Source organism: Juglans regia, chromosome 1 (assembly GCF_001411555.2).
Source record: "Juglans regia cultivar Chandler chromosome 1, Walnut 2.0, whole genome shotgun sequence".
NCBI classification, from domain to species: Eukaryota; Viridiplantae; Streptophyta; class Magnoliopsida; order Fagales; family Juglandaceae; genus Juglans; species Juglans regia.
In genome coordinates, this window is record NC_049901.1 from 469,727 (window position 1) to 490,209 (window position 20,483).

A 20,483-nucleotide genomic window follows, 5' to 3' on the forward strand; every position below is an offset into this window, starting at 1 on the left:
GAAATGATACAAGAGCTACCAGAGCCATTTCTCACCTGAAAACCAGATAAGAAACCCCCACTAACAGTAGCCTGCAACATCTTGCTCAGCGCCTCCATAACTATGACAAAAAGAAAGGGAGATAATGGATCACCTTGTCGCAAACCCCTCGAACTATAAAAAAAACCTGCAGGAGTGCCATTAACTAGCACTGAAAACTGGGCCGTTGAAATGCAAAAACGCATCCAGGAAATCCACCTATCTCCAAAGCCACACCTCTTCAATAAATACAAAAGGAAATCCCAGTTCACATGGTCATAAGCCTTCTCCATGTCTAGCTTGCAAAGAATACCTGGACTTCCCTCCCTCAACCTAGCATCCAAACACTCATTTGCAATGAGCACCGAATCAAGTATATATCTCCCATGAATAAAAGCATTCTGGGGCTTGGAGATAATATTTTCCAGCACTAGACTGAGCCGGTTAGCAAGGACCTTTGAAATAATCTTATAGACACTGCTAATCAAACTTATTGGACGAAAATCCTCAATATTCGACGCCCCATATTTCTTTGGAATGAGTGCGATAAAAGTCGCATTAAGTGATTTTTCAAACTTTTGATAAGCATGAAATTCACTGAACACCCGCAAGACATCACCTTTCACCACATCCCAACAAGTTTGAAAGAAACCCATTGAAAAACCATCCGGGCCCGGCGCTTTGTCCTTAACCATACCAGATATGACCTTGAAGATCTCATCTTCCACAAAAGGTCTCTCCAATACACTCACCAGCTGTGAATCAATTGTCTCAAAAGGTAAGTCATCAAGCTTCGGCCTCCAAGTTGCTGGTTCGGTAAGCAGAGTCTCATAATAATGTGCAATGTGACTTTCTAGATCAGCCGAAGAAGATAGCACCTGTGTACCTGAATGTAACAACTCAATCGCATTATTGCGTCGATGAGAATTAGCCATTTTGTGAAAAAACTTCGTACACCTATCACCCTCTTTCAACCAGAGGGCTCTGGATTTTTGACGCCATGAAGTCTCTTCTAACAGCAAAACCCTTTCCAATTCTGCCACAACCGTCACTTTTCTCAATAACTCCTCCTCCGAGGCCCTTCCCAATAATTCCTTACCCTCCAACTCCTGCAACTCCTCCAACAAAATAGACTTCTGATTGTCAATATGACCAAAAACTTCCAAGTTCCATTTCTTCAGGTCTTGCTTTAGAGCCTTCATCTTACCTGCAAGAATAAAACTCGGAGTGCCGCTAAACTGGTATGAAGTCCACCAATTTCTCACCATCTCTACAAACCCGTTCACTTTAAGCCACATATTCTCAAACTTGAAGTACCGGCGACCCCCTTGAATGCCACCACAATCTAAAAGGATGGGAAAATGGTTTGAGCTGACTCTAGCTAACCTTTTCTGGCTAACTTCTGGGTAGTGTGCTTCCCATAACGGTGAGACAAGAAATCTATCCAATTTCGACCAAACACGGCCATTAGACCAAGTATACTCACCACCCACCAAGGGGAGGTCCATAAGATCCATATCAAAGATGAACTCAGAGAATTCCGCCATGGCCAAAGTGTGTCGATGATGCCCCGATCGTTCACTAGGAAAGCGAATAATGTTAAAATCACCCCCATACACCACGGCACATCCCATAAAGAGTGTATTCCCGCCAACTCCTCCCACAACCGTCGTCTATCACTATCTATGTTAGGACCATAAGACCCTGCAAAAGCCCAAATCCACCCATCGCTCACATTTTTTAACAACACCGAAACCGAAAACTCTCCAACACATTCCTCAATCACCTCAACCACTCTTTTATCCCACATTAATAATACTCCACCTGATGCTCCCTGAGAGGCTAAATAAGACCAACCCAAATAAGGGCATCCCCAAATACTACGCACAATACTTCTATCAATAAGACCCAACTTTGTTTCTTGCAAGCATATCACATCTCCCTTCCATAGTCTCAATAGAGCTTTGATCCGAAGGCGTTTTTCCCTATTATTGAGACCCCTTACATTCCAAGAAACGAGCTTAGGCTTCATTAAAACTTAACTTACCCCTCCCTTTTGATCTAACCCTTCCACTACTCCCCTCCTTGACATCGTAATTGATGGAGCATGTTAGGCGTTTAAGTTCCCTGTCTTGCTTTGAAGCTGATTTCGAACGGCTAGCTTCAATAGCCACTAGAAGGGCCATAAATTGTTCCTCATAACCTCCAAAAGAGATCCCGAATATTTTCTGTAACTCCTCTACCTTTTTAAAAATCCAATTCGTCGAATAACTCCCATAATCACTGGGAGGGAGTGTACAAAAAGGAGCAAGAGTCCCCTCTTCCCCAATACTGTTCTTGGGAATCACCGAAACCATCAGTTTATTTGTTTCGCCATTTACAACCATATTATTAATAGGAGAATCATCCCCAGCATCTAACTCATCAGATCTGCTCCTCACCAAAAGTGGAAGACCACTCTGAATCACATTACTGTCCCGCGAAAGCATCTCACCGCAACGAGGCAACTCTCTATCCCTCAAACCAGACTGCTCATGCCCTTCTTCTGGAGCTTCGTCCACCACACAAAATTTCGAGAATTCATTTCCCATCAATATCTCTGAAGACAAGGACGCAGACACACTCTCTAACGCCAGAAACTCCCCCTCCTCTGTCTCTTCCCGTCGGACCTCCTTCGCCGCCTCACTTGAATGGTCGTCCGAGTGTGTCGGCAGCTTTTGTGAAGCACACGATGGACATAAGAGAATATGAAGCACACGATAGCTTGTGGGTTTACACTCCAAAGAAAACCACATTTAAGTCAGTAAAGTCAAACACTTACAATTTGCGTTCGTTGTACAAGTCTCTTTCAAGCTTTTTCCAGCGAGCATACATCAAAAGGAATCCTTCGCTGCCACATGGTAACCCAGCAGCAATGCGATCAACATCAATGTTTGTTTTACCAAGTGCCTTTGCTTGGTCATAAGGTGGGATCACATCAGTTAGTTCCTCGTCTTCATCCTTGGCAAGTATTCTTACTTGTTCAGTGACCTTCTTAGTCAATTGTACCTAATCACAAGAAAAATAATCCAAAAAGTAAATATATAAAGGATGTAAAACACTTTTTTTTTTTTTTTATAGGTAAGGATGTAAAACACTTTCACATATTGCATAACATAATTACATGGCTCTACTAAAATGCACACAAAAGACAGAAAATTGCTCAAACACAACCAGCATATCTCCAGCTTTCTGGAAAAGGTATTCACCTATAAGGATGGGATACATATGATTTCTTAACTTGTGATAATGCAATATCAAATTAAATATAACAAAAGAGAAGTAACCAAGAAGCAAATTTTGATTGATCTAGTGGTACTAATAATATGTAGTGATGTTAAAATCAAAATAGAACTCGAGATGCATTGATGTCCTCTATCAATGTATTTGATACCCTGAAATTATAAAATAAAAATAAAAAAAAAACATATATAAAAAGAACACTGCTTGTGCAAACTCAAAACAATGCAGTAATGGCAAAACAAGCTTAAAACATAAAACTAAATAAAAGTAAAAAATAAAAGAAACAGAGGTTAAAGCATAACAAAAATTAGTCACTAAAGAGTTAAGTTCAGTAGGAATTATTCTGTTATACTCCTTCCTCACATTAAAGTTGAGCCCAAAGTAGGACCCATTGATCATGTTAGATGATATACTGTTTTGATAATGGTCACATAGATGTGCATAAATTGAAATGATGTGAGCATACTCAATCTCAAAAGAGAGGAAAAAAAGGGTAGTGAGACATGGTTTCACTGAGACAATGTAATTACCAATTTGGGAAGAAGTTCAGATGCATCTGAAGGCAGCCCAGCTCCATCAACCATCCAAGGGGATTCAGATGATTCATCATTTTGGACTGTCTTTGCACCAGAAGTTATTATCTCATTCAACCTAGTCTGCAAAGAATCAAAGGGAGAGACACGGAAAAGCATCATTGTAGGATCAGAACCTGGCACAATGATACTTCCAATCTTTGAGAATGCAAACATCCAGAAGCAAAACAAGTTTGTTTATCTCATTCAACCTAGTCTGCAAAGAATCAAAGGGAGAGACACGGAAAAGCATCATTGTAGGATCACAACATGGCACAATGATGCTTCCAATCTTTGAGAATGCCAAAATCCAGAAGCAAAACAAGTTTGTTTATCCTAATCCCAGTAATGGAAAAGAATCGCTTTTAAGATCAGTAATGTAAGGCAATGAGCCTAAGGTACCTTCTTCCATTAGTGAGACAAATAAGGTAGCCTTACTTTACTGATGAATTTCTTCAACCCTTCAAGCCGGAGTTAAAAATTTGTGATCCATTGCAATCACTGATCCAATGCTATTTCTCAAATCCATAGCAAGTTACATAATCTTATAGATTCACATGGTAACTAGATAAAATCATAAATGATGGGAAAAGATGTGCAGGATCACGTGGGTGCCTATTTGACCTTGCAGACGCTAGCCATCCAGGTAACAAAGATTAGAATAGCCCATTTGAAGTTTTCCTATTAGTGTAACTATCTTAAATGTTAAATTAGGCACAGAGGTGCAGAAGAAACCATCCTTGCCACATAAATAATAACAATAACCTCAATACAATAAGCAAAAACATCATGCATACTCAGAAGCAAAACAAACCTTGGCCTCTTCCATCTCAATACTGGCATTGTCAAGTCCATCCAACATAGATGAGTCTTTGCTTACAAGTGAAACCTTGAAAGAGGTGATAAAGTTTTAAAACCTAAACTCCCAAAAGCACTCAAAACACCCTTGAGAAAAAGGCTACAGACCAGGATTGGTGTTAGCTGCCCTTCAAGGTCAAGGAGGCCTTTGGCAAATGCAGCCGCAGACATCTGCCAATGAATACCTTAGTGTGAATTATAAATGGTGCCAAAGTCAAAGGTTAACGATCATAATGCTGGTAGTTCGGTCAGGAACTTTGGGGACAGTAAAGCACTAAAAGAAGACAAAAATTATAAAAGCATAGATTTACAACTTCAGTCATACAAGCGCTACTATGGCTATACCTGCACACGACCCTCATCAGAGCTGTAAATTTTAAGATCGTGACGATATGTACTATGGAGGCGAAGCAGGCCAGTACCTTCTCCTGCAATTTTATAAAACTTCATCAAGACACACATGCAAGAACAATAGCATTGAGTCAACTGCATAAAATTGGTCTAGCAGACTTAAAGCTGGTAACTCCTTTGATACAATGTAAAGAACCATTGACTTAGTCGAGACTACTTGGGATGAGAAATTGCTAGAGAAGGAATGACAAATTCAGGTGTTTGACTCGTATCACATTTCCAAAACATGATAGCATCACCAATTAATCTGTCAATAAACTCTGCGTTTGAGGTCAAATTGAGACAAGGGCGTGTGTTCATTGAGACAAAAGGAATCCCCAAAGTATTTATTGAGTAATTGGTGCCAATGATATCTATATATGGCAGTAAATATATATGGCTGTAAATAGTAGTAGTTGTGTTACCGATCAAAAAAAAATAGTAGTAGTTGTGTGTATAGGCGCCAACTTAAGTTTTATTTCCTTTCTTGTATTGCTTTATTCTTTCCTATTTTACAGATGATTAGTAGGCTGTAATTAGGGCTTGGCAGTTTATATAATATACGGAAACTCTCATTTGAGAGGTATTCAAGCAAACTTGACATGATATCAGAGCCCTAGAATCTTCTGGGCAATTTTTTTCCTCAGCAGATTACTTCCTTTGTTTGTGTCAGCACTGTCTGTTTTCAGACTAGTGCTTTCTGGGTCCATCGGCACAGACTACTGTTTTATCTTGGTTCTTTGGCTTGTGTCGGCACTCTCTGCCTTCACTTTCTGGGTTAATTTTTTCTGGGCAACTCTGTCTACACAGTTGTCAGCACTCTGTTTTTCCGAGCAGTGTTTTTTGGCCTTTTTGGAGCTTTTGGTTAGTGGGTCAGTGGCTACTGGAAAATTCGGCAGTTTCTGTTTCATTAGAGGTTTTTTTTTTGCCTCTTTCGGTGCACACTTCTCGGGCTCTCTGTGTAGGCTTTTGCAGAGAGATTTTCTCAGGTTTTCGGTGCATTTTCTGGTAGTATTTTCTGGCAGTGGTTTTGGCAATTTCTGGTAGTATATCAGGTCAGTGTTCTTTGTGTTATCTATCGGCAACGATTTTTTTTTTCACTCCTTTTGATTTTGTGTTCATTATGTCGGGTGAAAATTCAATCATTCGATTTAATGGAAAGAATTATGGAAGCTGGGAATTTCAGTTTCGAATGTTTGTGAAAGGAAAGGAATTATGGGGTCACTTGGATGGGTCTTCTGTGGCCCCTACTGATCTCAAAGAACTTAGTTCTTGGTCCAGCAAGGATGCCAAGATTGTTTCTTGGCTATTAAGTTCCATTGAACCACATATGGTCAACAATCTTCGATCATTTACTACTGCTAAGGAGATGTGGGACTATTTTAGGCACGTATATTATCAAGACAATACCGCACGCAAATTTCAAGTTGAGTTAGAGATGTCCAACTACAAACAAGGTAATCTCTCTATTGAACAGTTCTATGCTGGATTCCTCAATTTATGGAGTGAATATTCTGGGATGGTGTATTCTAAAGTTCCTAAGGAAGCCCTAGAAGCATTCCAAGTTGTTCATGCTGAGAGTCAAAGAGATCAATTCTTGATAAAACTAAGACCTGAATTTGAGACTGCAAGAGCTGGTTTGATAAACCGTAATCCTGTTCCTTCCCAGGATGTGTGCTTGGGGGAATTATTGAGAGAAGAGCAGAGCCTTGCTACTCAACATGGACTCACTCAAGAAACTGGGACAACTGAGATGGTTAATGTGGCATATGCTGCTCAAGGGAAAGGAAGATCCAAGACACAGATACAGTGCTATAGTTGCAAGGAATTTGGGCATATTGCAAAGCATTGCAGCAGAAAATTCTGCAATTATTGCAAAAAGGAGGGCCATATTATTAAAGACTGTCGCGTGCTACCTAAGAATCGACAGGGCCAAGGATTTCATACTGCTGCCCAGGCTAATTTAGCTGCTGTCCCCTATGTTTCTGCTCCGGGGCAGCCTACAGCTAGTTCTTCATCGACTCTTACACCCAAGATGTTCCAACAGATGATTGTTTCCGCTTTCTTTGCGCTTGGTCTTCAAGGTAAGGGAAATTTCCTCACCTCTCCTTGTTTGGTTGACTCTGCGGCTTCCAATCATATGACTGGAAATGCCGATGTTTTACATGATGTTTGTAAATATAAGGGTGACCAGCACATTCAAGTAGCCAATGGTAATACTCTTCCTATCACTGCAATTGGAACTCTGGGGTCCTCTTTCCATAATGTATTTGTGGCACCAGAATTATCTACGAATTTAATTTCTGTTGGACAGCTTGTAGATAATAATTGTGAGATTCATTTTGATCGTAATGGTTGTTGTGTGCAGGATCAAATGTCGGGGAACGTGATAGCGAAGGGGAACAGTATCTAAGGGACATAGTGAAGTGGACTAATGTAATGGTCACCAACCAAAGGTGATATGCAATTAAGCTCATCATGATCAAATTATATGCAAGCAGGAACTAGCATTGCTGGCTGCTGGTAAGGATAGCTAACTCGAACAGTTGGATTTCTCATGAATCTGAATCATGTGCAAGTCCTGCATGATCCGCGATCTAGTTTTGGCTTAATAAGGACTTGTAAACTGCATGTGGGAAAAAAGAATGGCTGTGCAAAAATAATAAGAAAACTGTTGAATCACTCAAATGCCTCTTCATACATCAAATTAGCTTGAGCGAGTTACCAAGAATTGAAAAAAAATATAAATAAATAACAAGTTCTAAAAAGATGATTTTAGAAAATGACAAAGATCCACCAACATAACCTGGATACATGTTATTTCGGAAATATCTACCCAGTTCTTCAGCCTGCAAAGAATGACAGAAGAAAAATGAAAAAATTAAGAACTAAGAGACTAGACGAAAAGGTTATACAATGTGTTTTTTTTTTATGAATAAGAAGATTTTATTGAGACAAGTAACAAGGCAAAGCCAAGTGCACAAGAAGTATACAAAAACTGAACCTATTACAAGTCAGGAACTAGAAAAAAGCAACAAGAAAATCATGGACACTAGTTCCATTAAATACAATACGGGAAGCTCACTGAAATAAGGAATTAAAGAAAAAATGTCCAAGTTCATCTGCCGAGCGTTCCTTATCTTGAAAACATCGACCATTCCTCTCAACCCAAGTACACCACACAGGGCATAAAGGGATCATATTCCAAACAGTGGCTATTTGCACATTACCCCTTAAACCTCTCCAGCATGCAAAAAGATCCACCACCCTCCTAGGCATCACCCAAGCCATACCACACCTATTGAATGCTTCATACCATAACAACCTAGTCACTTCACAATGCAATAATAGATGATCCACTGATTCACCAGATTTCTTGCATAAGAAACACCAATCCAAAACAATTAATCCACGCTTCTCGAGATTATCCAACGTCAAAATCTTCCCTAAAGAAGCAGGCCAGCCAAAGAATGCAACCTTTAGGCACCTTACTCTTCCAAACCAAATCAAAAACTCAGCCACTGAAGCATCCAGATTCTGAGAAATATGAAAAAGAGCTGGAAAAACAGCACAAAGAACCCTACCACCACACCATGGATCATGCCAAAAACGAATTCTGGAGCTGTCCCCAACCACAAAGATGACACGTTTTACAAAAGCATCCCAACCTCTCCTAATCTTTTTCCACACCCCCACCCTACAAGTATCTCTTACCTCCATAGAACCACCACCCCCCCCCTCCTCCCCAAAAAAAAAGAAAGCACTCCCATATGGTACAAGGTGTCCGGGAACAACGTCCCGACTAATCCCGCGGGTGCACAGGCCTCAGTAAGGAGTTTCCCGCAAGTGCACCTCGGATAATTCAAGGGAAAATCCCTCAACCCGATGGCCCCTAAAAATTGTTTGCATCCAAGGGGATTTGAACCTTAGACCTGGGGGGAGCATACCCCCAAGCCCAAGGCCTTTACCATTTGAGCCAAGCCCTAGGGGTTCTCTAGTAATGCTTTATTAAAGATACTCAACTTCCGAAAGCCCAACCCACCACATGACAGAGGAATACAAATCTTATCCCAACTAACCAAATGAAACTTAGCTTCCTCCCCCATACCTCCCCACAAAAAGTCACGAAATAACTTATCCAATTGATTAGCCACACCGATTGGAATGAGAAATAAATATAGAAAATATGTAGGAAAGTTAGACAACGTACATTTGATAAGGGTGATTTTTCCCCCTTTTGACAAATACAACCTCTTCCAACCTACCAACCTTCTCTCTACCTTTTCCAACACCCCATCCCAAACCGTAGTTGCCTTGAACGTAGCCCCAAAGGAAGCCCAAGGTAACTAATCAGCAAAGAGGAAAAACCTGACAATCCAGAATATTTGCCAACCTACTCATATTTCTCACCTGGCCCACCGGTACCATCTCAGACTTTCCCAAATTTACCTTAAGGCCAAACACAACCTCAAAACAAAGCAGAAGCGCTCGCAGAGTTATACAATATGTTACAAACAATAGTTTCACACAAGTGTACTTTTCATCAACAATACTATTAGCATTGCTCATTTATGCTGACTAATGAAAAACAGAAACAGGCGTATGATCCATGGATTATCATTACCTGCTTTCTGCCAGCATGTGTAAGAACACCCCCATATTTAAGAACCATGAGAGCTTCAACAGGTCGTTCTTCCTCCCCTTCACCATTGCTTTTTGCAACCTTAACCCACTTTAGTGGCTTTAGTTGAACCTTCCTATATATACCAGAAAAATGTCCACCCTGGACATGTAAAATAGAAAAAGAAAGAAAACCAAAGTCAGAACACTGAAAATAGAATTTGAGGATCATATCAATCTCCTATAAAAGTTTATCCGTATGTTTAGGCATGCAAGGACATGACAATCAAGTAGTGATATCACATGCAGCATCATTGGCTTCACTTTACACAAACTGCCCCAGCCCAATTTGAGGAATTACAATCCATCACGTGCCTAATTTATTTTTCTTTGGAAAAATGTCAAGTTGAAATCAGAGTAATCTTTCAGTATATTTCTGTACATGCTAGTGATCTCTATTTAAGATACAAGAGAAATATCAAAGAAGGAAAGAATTTCCTAAAATAAGAGCAGGAAATCTGCCTAACTAATTGACAGAAAACCAGAAACTTCCTAAATAGAAACTTCCTAAACAATATCTACCATAAATTACTTCACATTTATCTCGATATCTACCACTAATTACTCCATCTCCATATTTATCGGGATTTCCACACAAGTATTTATACAAAAGTCAATGCTCCCATTATGGTGGGAAAAATAATTCAAAAAGGTTTAATAACTTTCAGTTTGTGTATGAGAACTAAAGTCACTCCAAGCACATAACATTCATGACGAACATAAGAAAGCACAGTAAGATAACCATATTACAGCTGGATAACTAATATAAAATATGTATGACTGAAAGTGAAACGCAAATACCTCCTCAAGCACTGCTTTGACTTGACGAAGCTTTTCCGCATGCTCAAAGTCTTCCGTTTCACTATCACTTTCTCGATCTGGTCTATAAAAGTGATGAAGCATTTCATTTAAAATGAAAGCAACGATGCCAAACATTTTAAGACCTCGAATCTGTCAACATTTCTTCTGGGGCAGGGTGGTAAGGCTTAGATTCATTATCAATTAACTTTTAAATGTGGAGTGATACCTAGTACGAGGAACAAGCATTCGTGTGGCATCCAACAAATCTTGCAACTGGATGGCACTTTTAAGTTTTGTCTGTAGAATGAAAACCGACAGAAAAGCCATCCCATAAGTGGTCAAATTACACAATATAGAAAGTAGCATAAAAAGCAGATGAGGTAAAAAAGATCACCTCAGATCTTGGTCGCCCCCCATTGTACTTTAACATCAAACTTAACAGCTTTTCCTCAGTAACCTTCAACTTCACCTTCTGTTTGGGAGTCCTATCACCACTACAAAAACAAAACAGGAATAAGAATGGAAAACAAAGAAAAAGGAATAAACTAATGTAAGGAACTTCTAAGGAAAACTTAACATACTGACGAATAACAGCAATTACACAACGTAGCTCCTCAGACTGCCCGAATGTGCCAATAATCCCACTTCCCTGACGAGTTAATCCCTCGGAAGGCTGGACTGGTTCATTGAGTTTCCACGGTAAAGTTGGTGGAATTGCTGAAGAAAGATGAGAAGCTCTTGCATCTAAAAACATCTTCCTCAAGACACAAGCAGCGTCATCATAATACCTGCAAGTGGAAATGAAATTCATGTGTACCTCTTCCAATGAAGAAACATAAGCAATTTCAGAATTTTAGAAGGCAGTAAAAACAAAAACAAAAATTATTATTTTCTGATTAAAAAAAAAAGAAAACACCTTGGCTGAACTATTCAGCATGTGATGTAGAATAACTTTCATAATAGAAAATGTAAAAATATAACAAATTATTTTGAATACATATTTCTTGGAAAATAAAACTTTTTTATAAGCAACTTGGAAAAAAAACTAACAGTAAGATATAGGAATTGGGATGAACAAAGACAATTACATGTAATGAACACTTTAGTCATTTTCCTTGTAGAGAACAATGGATGAGCTTAAAGTTTTCTTTTTTAAAACATTGTTATTATGGGCAGGGGCCACTGATTTTAATGGTGTCCATGATTTTCTACTTTCGATTGTAAACCCTAGTTAGGTACTTCTCATGTATACATCCTATGTACTTGGGCTTTGCCTTCTCTTATGAATAAAACTTCTTGATTACCTAAAAATAGTCATTTCCTTGTAAATGGGTCTGGCAAAACCAGAAAATAATTTTAATTCATGTTGGAATCATACTGGCATATCAAAGCGAGTACCCACAATGAATAATTATAATATTAGAAAAACTAGGCAAAGCGAGCTTTACTTGTATGAGTTTTTCACAAAGCTCCACCCATTCACGTCACAAACATATGAACGTCCATCAGAACGCAAGAGATCAAACCCGCAAACCTGCAAGCAACGGAAATTACTTACAAATAGAGCTAAAGTATAAATTATTCAACAATAAAGGAATTTCTTGATGAGTGTATGCCTACACATCATATCAAGCCATATAATTCTTAGCAGTAATGATCTCCTGATATGATTAAAAACCAGTCTAATTCGGTTTGCTGATGTTTCGTATATCTCCTGTATAGTAGGAAAACAATACAGAAGTTCTGGTGAATTCATAGAACCTGTTCATATACAGCCTATAGAAAGCAGATTTAATATGTTACCATTTCATTTTTCACAACTCCAATGAGCTCAACAAATCTACAAATACCAGTTTCAAATAATCAGACTCTCAAATAGGATGAAAGTATCTGATATGACATTACTGCAAAAATGGCAGCTGCTGATTTAGAGCTGACGACCAGTTTTACATTCCAAAATCCAGAGATAAAGAGAAATGTTCCTTAAGGTGACTAATAAAATGAGCTTGTTAATCTGGCAAAAGTCAATAGCTCAAGTTAAATAATAGTCTAATGCAACTTGTTCTTTATCGGCAGGGCCCGGGAGGATATAGATAAATTTACCGACAAACAAGAACAATTAAAACATAGAGAAACCGATATTTAGCATGCTTCATAATAGAAGTAATCATAAACAAGAAAGAATGCTAATGCCTTTAAAGAACATACTGAATACTTGTTACCACATCCAGACAACTTACCGCTTGCCTAAATGCGGTGTAAACCTCTCTTGCCATTTGTTTCTCAGTAGGTGTAAGTAACACTGGATACCTCACCTGTCCAAGAAAGAAAGGAATATATGTTTCAATGGTCACTATTTTATCCCATGAATTAGGTTACTACCATCACCTACTGCTTGCTACACACCATATCCTAATACTTTCTATATATCCGGTGGGTGCCTAACAGCTAATTTCACTTAACTTATTTTTTATCATATATGTATAGGTTACTCCAAAATTTTTTTCAAGTTTTCACCATTCATCAGAAGATATAAATATAGACAAAGTAGAGTTGGTAAATAGGATCCATGCAGCCAACACATACAATTGAGACAGATAGATTTTTGTAATGACAGCAATGGGTTCACTTGAGAATAAAGTTTCAACTATGAAAAAAATAAGTTGGTAGGAAAAGACAACATGATATATCAATAGATTACATAGGAAGAGTCAATTCTGGAGTGCAAAGCACCTATTCAAGGCACAATCCTGTGACAAGACCAAGATAAAGACAAGAATTAACTATTTCATGAAAACATAATTGGGATCATGTGAGAGGCAGTGTGCTCCAGTATGCAGTTCAATAATCCCTAAAAACTTTGTGCATGTGAAGTCAGCATTTTGAAGGATTGTATGTGAAGTCAGCATTGAATTGAGAGGCTAATGCCAAATTATAGTTACACTAGGCCATTCTATCTATGTACGTGGCACAGAGTATTTGGAGCACAGAAGCCACTGATGAAATTTGGCGAAAGTTTCATATCAAGAAAACATCTATTGTCAACAAAGAAAGGTTTCGATTCAATGTAAAAGCTAAAATTAAATGTAGAAGCAAATGTTTCCTTCCATGGGCAAATCTCGAGCAAAAATATGTCCACATTATTCATGTAATATATGATTGACGTCAAGCCTGCAAAAAGGCCATCTAAATACCAAAGTCATTATAGGACAACGGAAAATTGACAACATCATAAACATTTTTTAACCTCAACTGTGGATTCTAGAGCATTTAGGTTTTGAACTCTAGCTAGGCTTATTCTACCAAATTACAGGTTTATTTAATCAAAGCCAAAGATTGCAGGTTCAAGCCACGCCGGAACACCTATTTAAAATCTTTGCTTACCTATAAAAAATAAAAAAATAAAAGTATTGACTCCTCTAATATGAAGCAGAGCAACTCAACTATTCTTCCATCAAGGTGGGGCTGCCTGCACACATTATCTTGCTGAAACTGTTTTAAGCGCATAAATGCCAATATTCATGTTCTTATATGTTTGACTGAAAAATATGCAGTGCCTATCCACCAGACACAAATTCCCTCAAAGATACAAGACAACTGACCGGTCAGGTAAAAAACTCGCACCACCATCAAGTAATGCCAAAGAAATGAAAGGATGACAAGGAATTGAGAATCGCAGACTAGAGACATATAAGAGAAAGAAAGTAGTAGTTGTAACAGAAAAGGCAGAAAGATAAGATGAGCCGGTAATTAAAATGTTACATTTACAACTTACTTCCTTGCCATCAGGATTTCTCATAACAACACCATCCACAACAGGAGACTTCCTAGCCTCAGCATGTGCATATTCGGGGCCAACGGTGTACACCTAAAATAATGGTACAACAGACTCGAGTAAATAACTAAAGATATAACTGATGTTCAGAATTTTTCTTCCTGCCAACCCATAACCCAGGACAAAAGAACAAACCCAATATTTTTTTAAATAAATGACTGCTGTTCAGAAAGAGAACTTCCACCATAGCAAACTAAAACAATACTGAAGATCTCAAAAGGTCTATCACCAATGGAACCACGTCCTTCTACAGAAGCATATATTTATAAGATCAATTAAAACAAGTCAAATAAATACTAAACTCCACAACCTTGACATCTGTTCCTCCGGTGGGCTTAAATTCCTCATATATATAGGAGCCTTCACGCCTCACTTTTCTGATCTCAGGATGGAACTCACTGGATCGATTACCAACCTAAAAGAAAATAACAATCATACTGACAATACATGGATAATAAGTTATAGATGCCATAAAAATAAACCATCACAACAGTCTATGGGTTCTGAAAAACTCTAATTTTAATCCCTTCGTCCATCTCCCATTTATTTTTTAATAGGAGAATTGCACGCCACATTAAGAAAAATTGGACTGGCCACCACCGTGATGGCTCCATATGATGTGGCCCCCATCTGGGGCTACCATTGGGTGGCCCACAGCTTAAACACCTTCGGGTAGGCCAGATTGTGTCGGCAAGGGGCAGCCCTCACCCATGGGAGCCACCACAGAGGTGGTTTTATGGTAGTTGCTCCAAACTTCTCTCTCTCTCTCTCTCTCTCTCTCTCTCCTTTTTATTCTATTTTTATCCTATTATTTACTTTTTTGTAAGTGTTTTTTTTTCCCATTTTTTTTTTTTATAATTTGAGTCTTAAAAAAAATAGTTCATCTTACATTTGTAATTTTGTTAGCTTGTTGTTTTTTTAAACGTTGGTTATTTTAATTTTTTTAGAGGCTATCTCTATGCCACGTTAGCCATCCCATAATATATATATATATATAAAGAAGTTAAAAAAAAATAAAAATCCTATCAAAAGTCGTCACATAGCTTATCTATGCCAGAACAATTCTCCCATTAGAAAACTCATGGGAGAGAGGTGAAGGGATTTTTTGCAAAGATTATGGAAACTCAGAGAATGATGCTGCAACTAACCAAAAGACAATTGATTGATAAGCGGCTGGCTATAAATGTTAATCACTACAAGAAATGTCACTGAGCATGAGAGTACATGTGCCTTATAATTTCATAGATATTGTCATAAATGATGTTCCAAAAATTGTACTGGACCTGCAACACCACCCACAGACTAGTGGAACTCAGTACTCGAGTAAACCCAAATCCAACTGACTACAAATGGGTTAGTTTTTGCTAAGATCCAACCAACACAATCAATAATGATTTTTTATCTACCAATAATTCACCACCATTTTTGGTGGAGGTATCATTTAGACTTCACGAACCCCTATATCCCATTAAGTTTGAATGTTTTGAGCCATGAATGTTGACAAAGAGCTCTTAATGAAAAACTCACCTTCCTGAATAATTCCTTCATACCTCCACCCGCCGAACTAGGGTAATATATCATAATACGATGATCATCTCCTTCACATGCATAAAAATCAGTCATTAGCATATGTGCACATTGGAAAAAGCAATACATTGAATTAATGCACATCTTAAAAGTATTCAACATGAAAAGTTGCACTTCAAGAGTAAACAAAAATAATTACATATTGAAGGCAATACTTCCATACTCAAAAACAACTGTACAATAAAAGGGGACAATAAAAGCTTATAACATTACTTATAAAAAAAGCATATGATATTATTTTCACTTTCAGATTTCATATCAAATATTTTTTATCCAGACAAAGTCGAACAAAGATAAAACAGATGTCAAGGAAACATAATCTTAGGTTCTGCCAAAAGATAATGACAAGGTAGACTTTCAAACGAAAACAATGGAGTTGTCCAGTGCATAAATAGATGCTGTGCTGTTTGGTAACAAGAAAGATATAATTGTTAAAGCAACCAGAGGAAAATGGCCAGTGCCCTAATAAAAATTTCCTCGAGCTTTAAATTGTTAGATATTATCAGTTTGAGACTATGTTCAAGCATCAAGAAACAAGGAAGAACCAACAAAAATTCATATCAAATTTACTGGCTCGATCGCTAACAATATGGAGCAGCATAGAGGAAACAACATATCTATAAAAACACCAACTCACCATCAATTGGCTTTTCCACAAATGGCTTCCAAAACCGATTACCATGAACCTCAACAAAATCATCTTCCTCAACAAAATAATCCAGCTCTTGATATGGTACTTCTCTATTGACAAGGGCATATCTTGGAACAGGGATTTCAAACATTTCAAGACGCTTAAATCCAGAAAAAGATGATAAACTATTTGTCAGCATCAATTTTGGTAGCAATAAAAACATTAAAAACTAATAGCTGACATGATACTGTTCAATTAATTCAAACTCATGCATTTACTTGAAGGCATATGCTCCAAGAGTGTTTTTTCAGTAATGCTTTCATACACAGAAGTGACTAATGTCACCAATCCATGCCAAGCACTTGTCTATGGCCCGATTGTGACCTGGTTCCATATAACAAGGTCTGTCAATTTGTAACAACTGACAAATTTTTAACAAGAAAGGAATCCATAGTCAGTATCAATATTTAAAAAGAAAAAGAAAAAGAAAAGATAACACGGCATTTACAGACCCAACCAGCTAAGAAACAAGCTATACTACACTTTCCAGGCAATGCAGTAAATCAGCCCATTCCATCTAGATTACTGGATTGGCCTGATGATGGCCCCAGTAACTGGATGTCACCAGAACAACTCAAACAAGTACTTAGAAAGCAACTCTTAGGATTTCCAAGACTATTACCTTATAAATGAAGTTAGCCCAAAATATAGAAACCAATAATTGAAACGTTTAAGCAAACATAAAGCTTGATCAGATTACCACAAAGGATTAAAAGGTAAACGAACCATGCGCAAGAACCTACCACGAGATTCTAAACACCAATAATGGAACTAAACCCAAACAAAAAGATAGGAGGTCATTAAGCATACCTCATATACCTTCCTTCGGTCATGAAGAAGGTGCTGCGGTTCCAACTCATTTACCAGAAAAGGTCTGGATCACAAAGCATATAAGCAAAATCGAACTGTAATACTCCACCGATCCAAAATAGATTACATGCTTTCTTTTATGAGTTGCCTCCATATAGATGAATGTTTCTAAAAATAAAAGAATTATCCATTCTGACTTCCTATATTACCCTTAAATTTGAACCCACTTGTTTAAATTCGAACATACCTTTTCCCAAATTTGAACCCACCTTTCTTGGCCCATATAATAGATTTAGCAATATTAGTTCTTTTTTTTGAAAAAACAAATGTGTTATTTATTAACTTTCATCTATTGTGAAATGGGAGGAGACAGTAACTTATACTGAAAAAAAAATATATATATATATATATATATATATATTTTGGTTGAGGAATGAAATATGATCGATGCAAAAGAAAATGTAAAGCTTACTTCCTTAAAGCAGCATATGCCTCGGCCTTTTCAAGGGGATAGCCAGTGGAATAGAAGGCAATTAAACAGTCACATATTGGCCAGCTGAAAATAAAATAAGAATGCCACAAGAAATTAGTCGATGTATGCCTCCCAAAAAGTTACCTCGTCTCAATTTGTCCCCTTCAACTATTATTTAAAATAATAAATTTAGTCCTCTTGGGTGATTAGTTTTGGATTGGATGTTTGCAATCAAAACTGCATAAGCACCATGGACATTTTGTCTTATGCAGGTAAAAAAAAAAACAGGCTATTGAGTCAAACAATATGTTTTATTCAAACTATTAACAAATCTCAATGTAAGACTAAACAGAAATTGTAGTGAAAGAAACTTCAAAGTAAGTATATTATAGTTACTAGTAACTAGTGACTATAAAAGGAAAGTATGCTTCATCCTCAAGCAGACCCTGATTCTTGGTCATGTTTATTTTATATTATAATGACTTTATTGACTCTGCATACCAGATGTGAAAATGAAATGCTGAAAAGTGATTCTCCAAGTTTTAGGAATTGAAATTTTTCCTATTTTCAACTTAAAAGACACGACCTAGCAGAAGAGGAACTACATATCCACCCCCAAAGCTTTCTTAGATATACAAGATTACCATTAAGTTGAGTTGCGCCTTTTGCACTTTTTAATAAAGAATTATTAGTTATCAAAGAAATATTACCCTTAAATTTTAGCTTATTCTTTTAGCTATAAAAAAAAAAAAGCTTATTTTTTTAGGAAGTATATAAGCAACCCCCCTCCCAAAAAAATTAAAATATTTATATATTCACACATTTCCTATATGGCCTTCCTATGTTTGGTTGTTTTTGTATTTTCTCCCCTAAGCGTTTGGTTACTTTAAGTTATCACCACTACTTTTGTTTACCAATCAATGATTCAATTATCACCAATACTTTGGTGCACCAATCGTAAAACTTAGGTTCGACCCCTTCCACCAAAGTATGTAAGCTAGTTGGACCTGAACAATAAATGAATTGTTTTAATTTTGGTTTTTTATTTTTAATTTTTGCTAGTTATATAACAGATATGATATGCATATGCTTTTCAAAGCTTGTGTGCCCAACTCTGAAGCTTTTAGCCTTAAAAAAATAATCAACAATTATAAAAATAATATCCTCAGCCTTTAAATGACAATAAAATGAAGCAACTCACATGACAACTAAAGTTACACGCATACTATTATAAACCATAGGATTCAATGTACTAATACGGTAAGATCCAGCTAATTGATTAAACATATACCTTTCAATTGGATCTTCAAGGATGACCTTGTCCCCAAAGTGTATGATCTACGACAGAAAAATATGAGAAAGCACGGTAAGAAAGAAGAGAATATCAATACCTTAACCAATCCTATTAAGTAGTAAAAACAGAATTTGTGGAAACTGCATAATTTAAATATTAAAAAACAAGGCCCAAACGCAGTAGTGCTTCATTTCCTAAAACCTTTCGATCCGCATTCGTATCCGTTAGCAAACAGTATCATGAGCTAAATCTAAGAAAATAAGAAGAACAAGTAATTGATCCAATGAGCATGTGAAATTCGATAAAACCTCAAATTCGTATACCTCAAATTCACCAAATGCCTTTAATCTCTCAAGAATTTGTCCCATCGGTGCCGTGAAGACCTATAGGATAAAACAGATTGATCGTTTAAAATTTAAACAAGGCAATACAATCTACATTTCAACTTGATTACACGCTCTGTTTTGTATTGTTGACGAGTAAATTGAGCTGAAAGAAAGAACCTCCGGGCCGCATTTCACCTTCTTTTCCATCACACAGACTCCAATCTTTAACTTCTTTCCGACACCACCTCCTTTCTCCTCCATCTCTCCGTCTCTCTTTCTCACACGCTCTAGCTCTCAGGAACTCTTTAGAAAACTCTCCTCTCCTCTCCCTCTAAAATTGCAGAATCCAAATCCGCTTGAAATTTATCAATTCCAACTTAACTGCTCAAATCTAATACACAAGACACAAACACAAATACAAACTTGTCAGCCACTCACCGCCATTCAGAAACACACTCAAAAAACTCTCTAAAACACACATACATACGCAAACACATGTATATTTGTACGATCTAGAATAAGGAAGAACCAGGGAGAAACCATACCAGAGATGCGCCGACTTCCAGTACGAGAATGGAAGGAAAAAAAAAAAAAAAAGGGAGAGAGATCGAAGAGAAAGATAGAACCGCTTCTAAGCGTGAAATCACGAGCAGAGGCTGGAAACAGAAAATGGAGTTGCTAAAAGTGGGAAAAGAAAAGGCCACGCACATATGTACGCATAAAGTGGAAGTGTTTGGATAAAAACGTCTTTTAGATTCTGGAATATGCAAACGAAAAAAAGTTACGAGTATATAAATGTGTGTAATTATTTAAAAAGAAATTAAATAATTACGAGATTTAAATTAAAATAATAATTTTTTAATAATA

The 20,483-nt window shown here is 37.4% G+C and overlaps 1 protein-coding gene across 2 annotated transcripts in view; it reads right to left on the reverse strand.

The window, feature by feature from the left end:
• LOC108992859 (inositol hexakisphosphate and diphosphoinositol-pentakisphosphate kinase VIP2-like) overlaps window positions 1–20,273 on the reverse strand; it is a 32,422-nt gene extending 12,149 nt beyond the window's left edge. Inside the window, exons 1-23 of one of the 2 annotated variants that reach the window (XM_035691725.1) lie at window positions 20,162–20,273; window positions 19,812–20,007; window positions 19,614–19,673; window positions 19,288–19,334; window positions 17,997–18,080; window positions 17,525–17,588; window positions 16,661–16,814; window positions 15,964–16,034; window positions 14,747–14,851; window positions 14,377–14,469; window positions 12,842–12,916; window positions 12,050–12,135; window positions 11,183–11,389; window positions 10,996–11,095; window positions 10,828–10,898; window positions 10,602–10,683; window positions 9,745–9,903; window positions 7,927–7,969; window positions 5,076–5,158; window positions 4,839–4,901; window positions 4,687–4,761; window positions 3,831–3,956; window positions 2,840–3,066 (exon numbers count right to left, since the gene is read on the reverse strand). In XM_035691725.1, coding sequence (XP_035547618.1) covers window positions 2,840–3,066; window positions 3,831–3,956; window positions 4,687–4,761; window positions 4,839–4,901; window positions 5,076–5,158; window positions 7,927–7,969; window positions 9,745–9,903; window positions 10,602–10,683; window positions 10,828–10,898; window positions 10,996–11,095; window positions 11,183–11,389; window positions 12,050–12,135; window positions 12,842–12,916; window positions 14,377–14,469; window positions 14,747–14,851; window positions 15,964–16,034; window positions 16,661–16,814; window positions 17,525–17,588; window positions 17,997–18,080; window positions 19,288–19,334; window positions 19,614–19,673; window positions 19,812–19,877 — 2,141 coding nt within the window. In that variant the 5' untranslated portion in view covers window positions 19,878–20,007; window positions 20,162–20,273. Of the gene's footprint in view, window positions 1–2,839; window positions 3,067–3,830; window positions 3,957–4,686; window positions 4,762–4,838; window positions 4,902–5,075; window positions 5,159–7,926; window positions 7,970–9,744; window positions 9,904–10,601; window positions 10,684–10,827; window positions 10,899–10,995; window positions 11,096–11,182; window positions 11,390–12,049; window positions 12,136–12,841; window positions 12,917–14,376; window positions 14,470–14,746; window positions 14,852–15,963; window positions 16,035–16,660; window positions 16,815–17,524; window positions 17,589–17,996; window positions 18,081–19,287; window positions 19,335–19,613; window positions 19,674–19,793; window positions 20,008–20,161 lie in introns of both variants that reach the window. The other variant, XM_035691724.1, reaches the window with a different exon arrangement.
• Window positions 20,274–20,483: the final 210 nt, after the last annotated feature.